The sequence below is a fragment of the Gopherus flavomarginatus genome, chromosome 4 (genome assembly GCF_025201925.1).
Source record: "Gopherus flavomarginatus isolate rGopFla2 chromosome 4, rGopFla2.mat.asm, whole genome shotgun sequence".
Taxonomy (NCBI): domain Eukaryota; kingdom Metazoa; phylum Chordata; order Testudines; family Testudinidae; genus Gopherus; species Gopherus flavomarginatus.
Window position 1 is genome coordinate 95,687,307 of NC_066620.1, and position 14,279 is coordinate 95,701,585.

Here is a 14,279-nt window from a genome sequence, read left to right on the forward strand (position 1 = left end):
GCACTGGTATCAACATTGGTGTACAGTATATATTACTTAATTAGAGATTTCTCATAAAAGTCACACACTAATGTGAACACATAGGTTCCAGTCTAATTTCTTCCTCCAGTTCATGTTTTCTCAAATAGGTACTTCCTACGCAGCAATTATGGAGATATTTTTAAGACAAAAAATATGTTGTCAATTCAGTTTGTGAATTTGGAGTATGTAAATGATATTGGCTGAGGCACACAATTTTTTTTATAGAAAAGGATCCCTTTGCCATACTTACAAGCGCTAGATGCATCTGTTAAAACAAAGTTCCTCGGCAAAGTGCATAATGGAGGCCATGCCTCAGAATAGTGTTATGGAAATATACACTGCAAGGCACTTGATTTTGCCCTGCTGTCTAGGATGGGACTTTTATTGTTCTTGTGAAAAACTGTCCAAATTTGGCCACGGGATGAGCTTCTGAAGATTCCAACTGTACAGAGCATGCTCCAACTCAGTGCTTCAGCATCTCAGCAAAATTCTCCTTGCAATGGCTGCTCTTGACAGCCAGGAGCCACTCTGATGCTGTGCACTGGACCTGAGAGCAGGAAAATGGTCTCTCCGATGCTTTCAGGGTTCACCCTGCTGGTGCCCAGGCAGTGTGGAGGAGGAGGAGAAGGAAGCAGCTTTACGTGAATGTAGAAGGGTGAGGACCTAGGCCTGGAGGGTAGAGAGTGGGGAGACAAAGGGGCCAAGGTAAGGCCATAATGAAATGAGGAGCCAGAGGAAGTTGGAGCACTAGGTCTGGGATGTGGAGCCAAGTGGGAAGAAGGGGACTGGGACAAAGAACTGGAAGGGGACTAGAATGTGGAGCTGAGGGTGGGGAGACTGAAGACTGGGAGCTGAGGGAAGATGGTAGTGGGAAAAGGACAGGCTTGAGGAGCTAGAAGCAGAAGGGATCTAGGTTGACAGGAGTTGAGGCAGAAGGGTCTGTAACCACTAGAGCATACGTCCCTCAGAACCTTGGACTAGAACCCAGGATTCCTTAGTCTCAACATTCCACTTCTGTCTAGCAAACAGCTGTGAAATCCACTGACATAACATGTGCCATACCTCCCTCTAAAACCATACAGTCATCTCACAGACTTTTTATATCTATTCTCTCAACAGATTGGCACATCTGGCTGTCATATATGTCATGCATGTGGGAAGTTATGCTGTCTTATAACTGCTGAAGTCACTATTAATGTTTTGCATTAGAGCTCAGGTTTATGAAGATGGGGTACATACTACTTTTTGGTGCCTGTTGGGAGATGGAAGTGAAAGCCTTACAGTGTGGGTCATCGACAACAGTGCAGGCAGTACAAAAGTGGAAAGGAACGCACAAGTCTTTCCCATTAATGTCTTATTTGTATTCTTTTAAGGGTTTGGGTGGATGGTGTGTGCTTCTGCAACCTTCATTGCTGCCAAGTGAAGTTTTTTTTTGCTGATTTCCTAGTTTTTTTATACAGGTTTAGGATACTTCACTGGATAACTCCCTGAGTTGCACCGGCCTGGGAATCAGGGAGAAACTGTGCTACTGAAGCGGCTCCTGACAACGCTGACCCCATCTGAAGAGCGTGAGAGGCTGAGATGTTCTTTATGTCTATAACAGTTTAGCTTTGTTTAAAAGTTACTGACAGTAAGCACACCAAGAGCAGCACTCCACGTTGAGCAGTGATGACATAACCTGGCAGCCAGAGGGAACCTCCATGAAGAACATTCTGTAGCCTTTCATGGACTTCTGGCAATTGGATACAGCCAGGAGCAGCTGCAGCAGTGGGGTGCACATATCTGTGTTATACCAGCAAGCCTGTCTATTGCACATCCCTTTCCTCTGGGACTCCCATCCTTTCCCATATGAAGTGTACATCTTAACCTTCAAAGATGCCAAACTAAGTAACTTACGTGTACAACCACCACCATCGTGACCAACACCAGGGATTGAATCATTGTTCTTAAGAACTAAAAACATCACTCTTTCCTGCCTGTGCTAAAGAGGCAGGTTTGCAAATTGCGAGCTGTCACGGATTTACATCGTCTATGGATGAAGCTCTGTGGGGGTTGCACAATGGACACTGACTAGTGGGGGTTACTCAAGTAAAGTGTGTGACAAGGGACTGAAATGTGTATTTTGGTGATTCAATTTACAGATGATCGTAGTATAAAATCTGTTTTAAAGAGGTCTTCTTGCTGCATGAATCACATACAACCATACCATGCCTCCAAAATAGATTGCGAGCAGGGTGTGAATCCCATGAATTTTAGATTACTAGTTTAGACACTTCCTAGTTTTGCTAGAGGAATAACTGTTAGCCCTTTAGTAGAGCACTAGCTGGAGTACGACTTGACATACACTTTCCCAAGGGCGTTACACACTATTTCCTAATCAGCAGTAGAATACCAGTGATCAGAAATCCTGCCATCTATTCCTAGTGCTGGGAGAGGAGTGTGGTTTATAGTGGTTAAAAATAGGATAATCAAAACTGGTTTTGTCACTCTGAAAGGCAGTGTAATGCAGTCAATACAATCTGGAGCTGTTGGATTAGAGTCCTTCAGTGACCTCACATAAACTCATAATTAAGTCTGATAACTTATTTCAAATAATGGATGGGGATGGAGAGTGTTCAACAGCTCTTCATTAACCATCTCCTAGGTTGAAGTTCATGGTCTTCGTCATTAATAAAGGCAGTGAATTAAAACATCAGTTAAAAGAGGTGAGAATTGAATGCCTGGCCCCCTCTTTCACAGCTCAGAAAACTTTTCCTTGGATTACAAGGGCATTGATGAGAGAGTCATTCTATCTCTTTCTCTCCCCATCCCATCTACTCAGCCTTGGAGAGAGTAATTATTTACAGATTTGTCACCAAATTCAGTGGGATTACCTAGGAACACATATTTTCCATTATGGCTACAATGTTATAAAATGCATTATAGACCAACACTACTGATGTATAAGGCTCTGTCTATGCCACAAGCGCTACAGTCGCACAGTGCAGCGCTGCAGCTATGTTGCTGTAGCATTATAGACATTTTCCATATCAACAGAAGAGTTTTTTTTCCATTGGATGCAGTTGATCCACCTCTGTGAGAGGTGGTAGCTAGGTCAGTGGAAGAATTCTTCTGTCAATCTAGCTGCAGCTAAACCTGGGGTGTGGTTGATCCAACCATGGCATTCAGGGCATGAAATTTTAAACAGCACTGAGATGTACTTAGATCAACCTAATTTTTAAGTGTAGCCTGGGCCTAACTGATACTCTAGAAATCAGCACACAGAGAGCAACAATATGGCCAAAGGACAAGTCCCAGGGTGCTTCAGAGATACAAAGTAAGTGAGATTAGCCACTGGGAAACTGTCAGTGTAGATAATTCTGAACACTTATTATTTTCTCTGTATCAATTCACTTTTTTTCAAACCACCATGAAATGTTCAGATAGTACTCCATGTTTATAGGCTATGCTTTGGTTTTTGCCATTTCAATGAGATCTTTACAAAATACAGGTTTAATGTTCCTGTTAAAGTGAACTCTGTAACACATCCTTTAGTCTGGTGCCGCTACTGCAGCACCATTTCATCTCAAGTCACTCCTTTGAGAAAACATAGGGGCCTTGTACTGTGAACAGACAGGGAAAGTGAATTCTAGAGTTGAACACCCTGCCACCAGCCCCCAGGTGGCTAAACCTAGGGTCGATGAGCTCAAGCCCCCCAAACAGAGAGATGGTCTTTCAGCTAATGAAATCCCAATCATGTAGGGTGAGATTTTCAAAACTTCCTAAGGGAGATGGATGTTAACTCCCAGTGAGCTTCAGTGGAAGCTGGGCGTCTAGCACCCTTAGGCATTTTTGAAAATTCCTCCCATAGAGCTTTATAGATTATCGCAAATCCTTGAACTACAGCCAGGAGTGAATAAGGCAGCAATATACACTCACCCACAACCCTACCATATTTCACATGTATGTTCTGAAGCTTGCACATGTGCCCTTGACTTTATAATTCACTTCTCCCATTTGTCCAATACAGCCAATGTGTAGCATGATGCAAGCAAGGCTCCTGTCTTTCATTTTTTTCCCCCTGAACAGGCAGCTTGGATTATGTATATAACCTGCACGTTCATTTCTGGGCGAAGTCTTTTTATGCCAATATTGACAAACATATCAGTATAGTTAATATGTATTGCTCATCAATCCAAGGACAATGTGATGTCTTATGTACTTATAAGTAGATGCTTGATTTCTAAAATTTGATTTAATTAGTTCTGTTTGGTCTAGATTTGCTGGCAGATTTGTGCAATTCTACTACGACCACCAAAATGACTAAAAACTAGGGGAAATTATTTTAAATTAACAACAGTATTCAAGAAGAATACACCAAACTATTACCTTGTATTTGGCTTCAGGTTCTCAATAGGTAAATGAGTAGCCCCTGCAGTCTTGGTTGACCACTTGTTCCTTATAAAGTCATCATAAGATGCACTGTAAACCAAGTAACCTGCAAATGGAAGAGAGAAAAGCAGATCAGTCAATGAGGGTTCTACGTTTCAATCAATGATACTTTGAAGCTTAGCTACTTTGACAAATTCTATACAAAAACTACCCTTTATTCTCTCAGTCCCTCTATGTCTCTGCATTCTTTAAAAGTGCTATTTGAAATTATACAGTTGTTGACTTTTCCAAGGAAATTGGTTGTTTCTTTTCAGAGCCATAGCTTGCACTAGGCCACTTTCATCTTCGGTGTAACTACATTGAAGTCAATGGAGTTAAACCAGGGATGAACTGGACCATTGTGTTTAAATAACACTTCAATTGTGACCCAAATTTACTAGTATAAAATAATGTAGAAGGTGAGGCTGAAACTTCTTCCTCCACTATTTTACTTTAAAATGTGTTGCATTTTAAAATGAGGAGGAAGATTCTCAGCTGGTGTACATTTGTATAGCTCCACTAACTTCAGTGGATGTAGCACATTTGCCCTGAGGTGTCAAACTCAGTCTTGGTATAGCTCCAACATCTTGCTGGTAATTACTCCAGTGAAAACATTTTATACAGAGGGAGACCAATCTGTTTCCCCACTATTATTTCCCGATGTCAATGGTAAAACTCCCATTAACTTTAATGGGAGCAAGAGCACACTTATTACTCACTCTACAAGGTAATACTATTATATGCTTCATGCTCACTCATTCTGGAGCAAATGCTAATCTCAGCTCTGCACTGGGCAGACTGAACATTCCGCATTAGAACATTGCATGGAAATCCCATTAAGGTCAATGAGTTTCGCATGAGGATCAAGTGCAAATATAAGCCATAGAGATCCAGAGTGCAGATCAGACAGTAAGATTTTGCCCTATATTTGAATAAGAACAGTTTCCAACATTGGTAAAGATTCTGCATTGGTATTTAATATGCATCAGGCTTTGAAACAGAAAAAGAAAAAACTCTAAGAAAAACAGCAGAAATAGAATAATTCAACTCTGTCAGCTGCTGGGCCTGATTCTCCTTGGCATGACTCCAGTTTCATGCTAGTGTGACTCTCTTGAAATCAATGGAGTTACACTGTGTAAAAGTGGAGCAATACAATCAGGTCCATGATGTCCTCTTCAAGGCTGCCATTTTCAAAGGAGCCTCAGGGAGTCAGGGCCTCAACTTCCATTGAATTTCAATGGGAATCAGCCACCTAACTCCCCTGGGCTCCTGTGAAAATCCCAGGCTAAAGTCACTAACATTTCCGAACATCCCCATTAGCCAATACAGTATATTCCTGATTATCTGAACAGCATGGGGGATAGGAACTCTGGATAAACAAGAGGGCAGGGGCCATTCAGGCATTCAGCAGCTGGGTGGCCTCCCCTGTGGTTGAGGGCTCGTCCTCCTCTTCCTTGCAGTTCTGGTTGAGGGTCTCTGCTCTGCCCTTTTCACTCACTCCAGTGACAGCAGGAGTAAAGATGGCTCCTTGCACTGCTGCAGGCTGACACCATCCTCCTCCTCCTCACAGTCTTTGCTCTATCATGCTAACCTCCACGTTATCTGAATCCCTCCCAGCATGAAATACACGGGCAGCAAAGAAGGGGTTTAGCTAACAGGGTTTCAGATAAATGGGAGTATACTATACGTAGATATCATGCTGTACACATAGTGAGAAGCAACATTCCTTAAAGTCGATCTGCAATTAATAGGTACTGTACCAGACAACTTCTCACTCAAGTTCCAGGCTACCAGCACGTGCAAAGTGTCTGAGAAGCACGCAGCATATCCATTTCTGACATTTTCAGTTTTAAAGTGACACAGCTCCGCTTTCTCTCTCCATTGATTCAAGCGACATTAATCAACCTTGAACACTGTTTACATTCTGTTCTGCATCGATATTACATATTTTCTCTCTGGCTTCAAGCCAGCACACCTGTGGGTTCTCTTGAAATTTTGATCAAGCTGGGGTGAGAGGGGAAAAAAATCAATCCTCTACTGAACTAGCTCAGTCAACTCCCAGCTGAAAGAGAAAAAAAAGGGAAAGCGAGAGCTTATGTGGACTTGTTAAAAAAATATGACTAGTAACTTTGGGGCCATGAACAAAGATTTTGAACATCTAGAATTTCTCTCCCCCTTTGAGTAAATTTCCTGAGTCATAAAGAAAAATGTGTTTTTCATTCTATCCCAAATGAAAGAGGTTGGTTAAAAAGTATGCAGCAAAAATTCATGAGTAAAAGCCAGAAAAATCTTTCATGCCCTCTTTATTCATCAGAAAGAGGGGAAAGGGAGCATAAGCTTTATTATTTAGAAGTCCTTTGAAGTGTGCCTTTAACAATCTCAGAGACCAGATCAAGACATTATGACAAGCTATATTACAGAAATGAACAATATGAAGCATGGCTGCAGGAAGAGTAAAAAGGAAGACAGCAGGTCATTTCAGAAAAAAGGTGCCAAGATGCAAGTGCTTCATGAAACATGGGAAAGGCAAAAAGATGTATCGGACATGGTCAAACATTACTTATGTGACATATTGCTCTGAAATTAGCATAATTAGTGACATTGTGGGTGATTTTTTAAGTGAACAGTGTTCAGAAAACACTGAAAAATGAAATCCTTTATTTATCCACTGACCGGGCACAGCATTGGCAGTGGAAGCTTCCCTGCTTTCCCCCACCACGGCGCATCAGCGATATAAGGCTAGCATAGTTTTCGTGACCATTCACTTCTTGGCCCCTCTGCAGAGGGGCTGCCAGCAAAAGAGTTGGTCGAGATTCAGCAACAACAGCAACAACGTGAAAACCAATACAACAGCGCAGTCAGTTTCTGACTCCAAATCATCTGACCTGCTGTCAAGTGGGTTTTGCATCATCTCAAATACTTTTGTTATCTACATATCTCACCAATTTTTTTAGCAAGGTTTGAAATTTGTATTTCAATTTACTTTTTTTGGGGGGGAGGCTATAATGTGCTCTAAAGACAGTGGAAAAGATCCAGTTTAATGTATTTGTTTAACCACCAACCATAGTATGTCAGATTGGCATTTGAACAAACTTTAACTCTAATAAAGTCAACATAGTTTGGGTTACGTGTTCCACAGGAGTTAGCCAGCTCCATTTCAGTCTAACTGTCTTTATTTATATAAAAAGCTTAAATTTCTCTTTTCACTCAGCTACTAAGCTTCACAATATTTCTTTGTATTCAGAAACAGTTTTATTCTGGCCTGGATCATTAATATTGCTATTGTGGCATGCAGTATCCGCAAACCACAAGAAAAACTGTTCTGCATTTTTCCATAACTTTCCATCCTCCTTCCCCCCTCCACCACCCATTTAGTCTTCTTGAGAAAGTGACTACTGATTTCAGAGATTTAGAAGAGGGCGGTGCTAGAAAATAAAGAGACTGATTTTGAAATGCAGCTTCCCATATTGCGGGGGTGGGAAATTTTATAGGTCTGAAACCTTCTAACTCCTTGAGTGCTTCTGCCAAGATGAGTGTTAGAGTCTACGTGCTACAAAATAAACCCGCAAGTATTTGCACTTCAAAACCGCAGGCACAAAAACAGAGGCAAGGTGAAGCCCTTTCAAAGACCACGACTAATGTATGCTTATCAGTGGAATCGGTACAGTGTTGACAGATGACATAGAAGCTCTTTCTCACTGACTAGAAGGCAATTAATAACTCCTTCTGAGGGAGCTGTATGGTAATGGAGACTTAACATTGTTGAAAAGTTATCAATAATAATTAGCTCAGATTAAGGTAAAAACCTTCCCATTTGGCTTCTGCATAGATTTCCTGAACCCCACCCAGGATAACAAAATCCCCAGGGTGACAGCCAGGGCTGGAAAGTTCTGTTACCATACCTGTTATCAGATCTCCTTGTCGGGGTTTGGTCCAGTCCACTATGACAAAGGAGTGGCAGCCTTCCACTGCCACCACTGTGATATTGTAAGGGACTGTCTGGGGACGCAGCTCTCCCTCTTTTAGATTATAGGGTATGATTTCATCCAGGCTTTCTACTTGGAAGTGCTCCAATGCCTCTGTCAAGGAGCAGGGGGCTGCAGGATCTTTGTTGAGATAACTCACATAAGGAGCTGGAAGAGACAGTGATAAGCAGCATTTATTTAAGTCTGTACAGACAGGCAGATTACTACAGCTAAGGACAATTTCCTGTAGAGAAAAAACAAGGTTAATTTTTTTTTTATATTCCTCACACCCGGCCAAAACGGGGGGCACTTGCAGAAATGGCTTTATTTTATTTTTTAAAATAAAATAAATTAGACATTCATTTCCTGACCTTCCAGCTTGTACATCTTGTATATTTTCCTACCATTTCACTGACGCTTTCAAATTTGTAAACTATCTGGAAACTTCTTGGAGTGCTATTATTCTTCATATAAATAGAGCACCATGGAAACTGTAAGCATGACAAATATTCACTGGGAATTATGTTATTTTAAGGATTTCAACAGATGGGGAATAACTGTGTCTGGTGCATTTCAGTCTATGTTATAAAGGATCAGGAGGACGGCTCTTGATTAACTCAGTGCTGTTGCTCAAAAATTAAGGCTTACAACCTGTCTTTGGTGGCCAAAGTTTAGTTAGTGTGTGTGTGTGTGTGTGTGTGCGCGCACACATAGATGTGTGGCAGAAGGGCCCACAGTGTAGAGGCAGGGTCCTTCCTATGTCACAACCTTCCCACTTTGGGTTTGGAGCTCCTGTGGCTGCCCTAGATAGTCCCTTTCCTCCAGTGGCAGATGTAGCCTTCTGATTCAGTGTGTGCACTCATAGCAGCAAGAGAGACCCCACCTGGGGGGCAGTGGCTCAGCATCGGGACCTGGCTTCTCAGAGCAAGGCAAGGCCCCACCATGAGTCCAGCACCACGCCCCCATCTCCTTGGTGCCTAGAGACAGGGACACACAGGGGTATTACCCCCTCAGTGCTCCCTCTGGCAGATTTTGCCTTTTGGGCTTCTGTAGTGTTGTGCAACTCAGACAGCATCGTGCAGTGATGTGGCCGGGAGCAGCATCACTGTGATGCCAGACCCAGGCTATGGAGCCACAGAGTTTCTTGTGCAAAGGAGTGAATGTATTTTCTCCCCCAGCAGCGTGTCTTTGCACCCACAGTTTCCTGATTTCTGTCGGTGGAACTGAACCCTGGAACCCCTGCTAAGGCTGCCCCTACCTCCCTCTTGCATTGTGAGGGCCAGATCCTCAGCTTGACTTCAATGGGACTACATCAATGTACAGCAGCTGAGGAGCTGGCCCTGGAGTTGCAGCCTGCCCCGTTCTAGTTGTCTCCTGCATGGATCCCCTCTCTTTATACTCTTCCCTCTCCTACATACCCACAACCAGGTTCTTGCCCTGAGAGCCCCACTGAAGTTTTGCCTAAGGAATACAGAAAGTAAAATACTGATTCTTGTTCTTTTAGTGATAGGGTGACCAAATGTCCCGAAAGCAAAAAACAGGACACCGCGCAGGACTGGCCCAAACTGCCTGGTGTCACTGGGCACCCCCCAACCCAAATGTTCCTCTGTACCCCACAGTTTGAAAACTGGGCAACTTGTCCCATTGCTCTTGCCAGCTGATGATCAGCTGGTAAAAGCAAATGGGACAAATGCCCAGTTTTGCCAAAAAGGTTGGGATGTCAAGGACAGGGCTTAAAAAGGGGACTGTCCCAACCAAAACAGGACGTCTGGTCACCCTAATGAATGTCATTTAAGTAACAGAGTTTTGGTCCTTTTATCCCATGGCAGAGCCCTTGCTTTGGAAACTGGACACCTTCGGACTAGCGTAAGCAGTTACTTGTCTCTATGTGGTAGTGAGGTCCATTGGGTGGGTGCTAAAGATCACAGAAACAAATTACTGATATTTAGCAGTGAAACCAATGTAGCATGGTTCTCTCCCACTATGGTTATTTCATACTTAGAGCTGGTTGCTAATATTAAAATCAACCCCTAATTCCCAACTTTCTTGGACTATGGAAATGTACAGGTATTGGTTTAGTAACTGGTAACTTTTACACTTATGCTTTATAGTGACAAGACCTACCTGTACTTAATGGTAATTTTATTGCATTAAAGGTCATTGTCATGGGGCAATTGAACCATTAAGGGGAATCAGGACCTGGCCTGCCCATGACAGCCCTCTGAAGACACACCTGGGATTAACTGGGTGCCCCCAGGTGGCTGTTTAATGGTCAATTAGTAGAAAAGCACCTGCAACCTTACCACAGGGCTGCCTGAGTTCAGAGAACCAGAGAGAGGACTCCCAGGAGGAAGGTGGCTCTGAAAGGACGGTCAGCCTTCCCAGGGAAGGAACAAGTGTAGCCTAGGAGAAGGAACTGGGAGGACTCCAGAGAGACAGAGATAGTTCCTTGGGTGAAGACTACCAGAGTAAGATGAGAGAAGGAACCAGAGACTGTTCTCGAGGTGAAGAGAACAGAGCCGTCCTGAAAAAAGGAATCGGAGGCTGCTCTCCCAGGGAAGGGAGCAGCCGCTACTTAGAAGCCCTGGGTCCAGAGGATGTGCTTGGTCTAGAGTGCCCTGTGGCTAAAGGAGCAAGAAGTTAGTTGAACTCACTGTGATACTGCAGATTTCCTGGGGAGCACCTGAACGAGGTCATGCTTGTGCTTATGCTAATCTTTGTTGTTAGTAAATTAAATCCTCTGAAGCGGGTGTTCTTTCATGCACAGAAGGTCTGTTTTGGACTCATCTATATCCAGATCGAGGAAAACTAAGGAAGGGATCACCTGCAGTGTCACACCTGAAGGCTACAGGGGACATGGAGCCAGAGGCACAATATCCACAGTTATTGTAACATTTAAAGAAACAGTTTGAGTTCTAATGCTCGCCTTTGGAAATGTTTATTTAGTTACAATAATACAGTTCCCTGGGAGGATAGTATTTTCCCCCCTAGTGTCCTGAGGTATTCATAAAAAAATGTTCTTAGTTTATCTTATTGGATTTCCCGCCTCACAAGGAGTCTGCCCAGATCTTGTAATCTACTTCATTTTACCCATCACAAAGCTTTCTAATCTAAACAGACTGAGATGCATGATCACTAAAAGAACGGGAACATACCATCAGGTTTTGACAGGGAGGCATTGAAGACTCATTTGAAAACGTTTTCGTTTATGTGAAAAGTATTTTACTCCCCAAACCATGTTAAACAAGAGCTCAATCCTCAGCTGCTCCAGAGCAGAACTCCACATAGCTGGTGGGTATGTTGGGAGGATGACATGAATCAAAGATGGCTCTAAGTCACCTTTCCTGCTCTCCCAGTCCTGCTGATGAACTGACCCTCGGTCCAAGTTCTGCTGACCTTTATTGTGTACCCCCAAGACTTCGATGAGGTCTCAGAACAGCATCCTCCGCTGGTATAAATAACAATAGTTACAGTGAAGTCACTGAAGCCCTGCTGATTTACACCAGCTGAGAATCTGGCCTGTATATGCAGATCCAAACTTTTTAGCTCAGCTCCATCTCTTATTGTTTCTTTCTACAATTACAAAATAAAGCAAGATGTTTATGAACATGTAAAACATATTAGCACTCTTACTTATCAAAGGGGTTTCAATTTAAGACTTTGTTCCATTTACTTATTCTCCCATATTATACATTCCAAATGAAATATCCTGGCAAGACAAATTCTCCTCTGAGATACATCAGTGTACAATGCCACTGATCTCAGTGGGGTTCCACTGGTGTAACAGAAGAGAATGGTGCCCTGGTTTCCCATTGGAGGGCTTGTCTACAAGGAGAGCTGCAGGAGTTTTACTTAAGCTTTGAATTTAAACTGATTTAGCTTAAGTGGAGCAAATCCCAGACTAGACACTCTTAGGGTATGTTTATACTTAAACCATTACAGCAGCACAGCTGCATTGCTGCAGTGTAGACAATCATCACAGTGACAAGAGGGGTTCTCCCCTCACTGTTGTTAATCCTCCTCCTTGAGAGGTGGTAGCTAGATCAACAAAAGAATTCTTCCCACAACCTAGCACTGTGTATCCCAGGGCTTAGGTTACCTTAACTATGTCACTCAGGGGTGTGGATTTTTCACACCTCTGAGCGACATAGCTGGGTTAACTTAACTTTTTTTTAATATAGACCTGGCCTTATTTTGGTTAAGTCAGTTGGAAACAGATTTAAGCAATTCTGAAGTACAGCCCTCTTAAACTGAAATAAAACGTGTCTACAAGGGGTTTGCTCTGATTTAACTAAACTGGCTTAATTTGTGTCTGAGATCAAGATACACTTCCGAGTGCTGCTACTTGTTTTTATCTTGTGATAATCTCTCAAAGCACTGTACAGTATCAAGAAGAGTTGCGATTTGTTAGCCAGATTTGTGCACAGTCTTCTCACCAGACAGGACAATGCAGCTAGAATATGGACTATTTATCTTATTATTTAGCAAAAATATAACAAGTACTGAGCTCACCAGTAAATCGTTTCTTTCCAGCTAAGTCAAATTCTGACACAGGATCGGAGCTGGCAACACTGATCTCTGGATAGTCTGTCTCAGGCACTGCTTCTGTAGTAGTAGTAGTAGCAGTAGTAGTAGTGATCATGGTAGTGGTTGGAGGCAAAGTGCTCTCAAAAAACTCAAAGTCTTCAGAAGACACAAAGAAGAGTTGATAACATTAGCTTGTTCCATGTTAAACTGGCTTAAACTTGAAAGGGAACTTGTAGTTTCCCTCTTTACAAACTATGATGAGAACACTAATGCAACATTCACCAGCAGACTTCACATCACAGGGTTCACACACTCCTTATTGATTTTTAAATCAGAGGAGAGCATGCTTTGCTCTTCTTCCCAGGGCTTACAACAAACTAAACAAAACAAAGGCAGTCTTTGCACCAAACTAAGGATGAGGAAAGTCTCCATTTTCTTCAGTTCACTTTACTAACTGTAAAAATAATAGTGCAAGAAGGGATTTAAGTCTGATTTAAAAGGAACTAAGAGGGAAGAAGTGAGTCTGTTCTCTCAAGCAATTAACATGCATTTTAAAAAATATGTGTATATTGATAACATATACAAGTCATCCACCGAACTCAATCTGCTCTCATTAAAGTTAACAGCAAAACTGACACTGACTTTAATGGAACACCTAATGATATTAAACAGAGTGGGACATGCAACAGGAGATACGCATATGTGTCAGATACAATAAACATATGCACCAGTTCATGGGGAAAATAATACTTTTGCAAGAGAGGAGTAAGAGGACATCAGAAAATAAAGAATCAAGTAGATAGGAAAACAAAAAACTTTAATTTGAAATCCAAACTGACAGAAATTCAAAGAGAAGGCTGACTCACTGCACTTATTTGGCATCAAGGGTCTTATTCACAAGAGAACGGTGCTTGCTTTTCAGAAAGGTTTGATCTAGTCTATTCATCATGGTTCTTATATAACTGTTTTTGCCATGCTATCAGAATGCCCCCAAATTATAAATCTATACATTAATATCTCTCTCTGTGTGTGTCTCCATACCCTCCAGTGAGCAGCCATTGGAACTGGTTATTTTTGTGCTTTTTTGGTGGTGTTATTACGGGAAGTCTAGGTCAAGGAAGTGGATTTTTTTTCTTTTTGCTCTAAAAGTCCTGAGGTCTATAGTCATCCTGCTGTCTCCTAGGGGTGAAGAGCAGGGAATAAGGAAACACAGAAGATCACCAGTTGAATTCATTGCAAACTCATCAGGTAACATTTACCATTATAAATGCACACATTTGTATGGCAAGATTCTGAGCTGACATTCATTCTCTGCAAACATGAGGATAAACCAGCTCAGAAACTGAGGCCAGATCC

At 42.3% G+C, this 14,279-nt stretch overlaps 1 protein-coding gene across 1 annotated transcript in view; it reads right to left on the reverse strand.

Annotated features, from left to right (window-relative positions):
* The window catches only part of FNDC1 (fibronectin type III domain containing 1), a 130,183-nt gene that overhangs the window by 21,606 nt on the left and 94,298 nt on the right, over window positions 1–14,279 (reverse strand). Inside the window, exons 13-15 of the mRNA XM_050949406.1 lie at window positions 12,909–13,079; window positions 8,334–8,564; window positions 4,390–4,498 (exon numbers count right to left, since the gene is read on the reverse strand). Of these exons, the coding sequence (XP_050805363.1) occupies window positions 4,390–4,498; window positions 8,334–8,564; window positions 12,909–13,079 (511 nt within the window). The remainder of the gene's footprint in view (window positions 1–4,389; window positions 4,499–8,333; window positions 8,565–12,908; window positions 13,080–14,279) is intronic.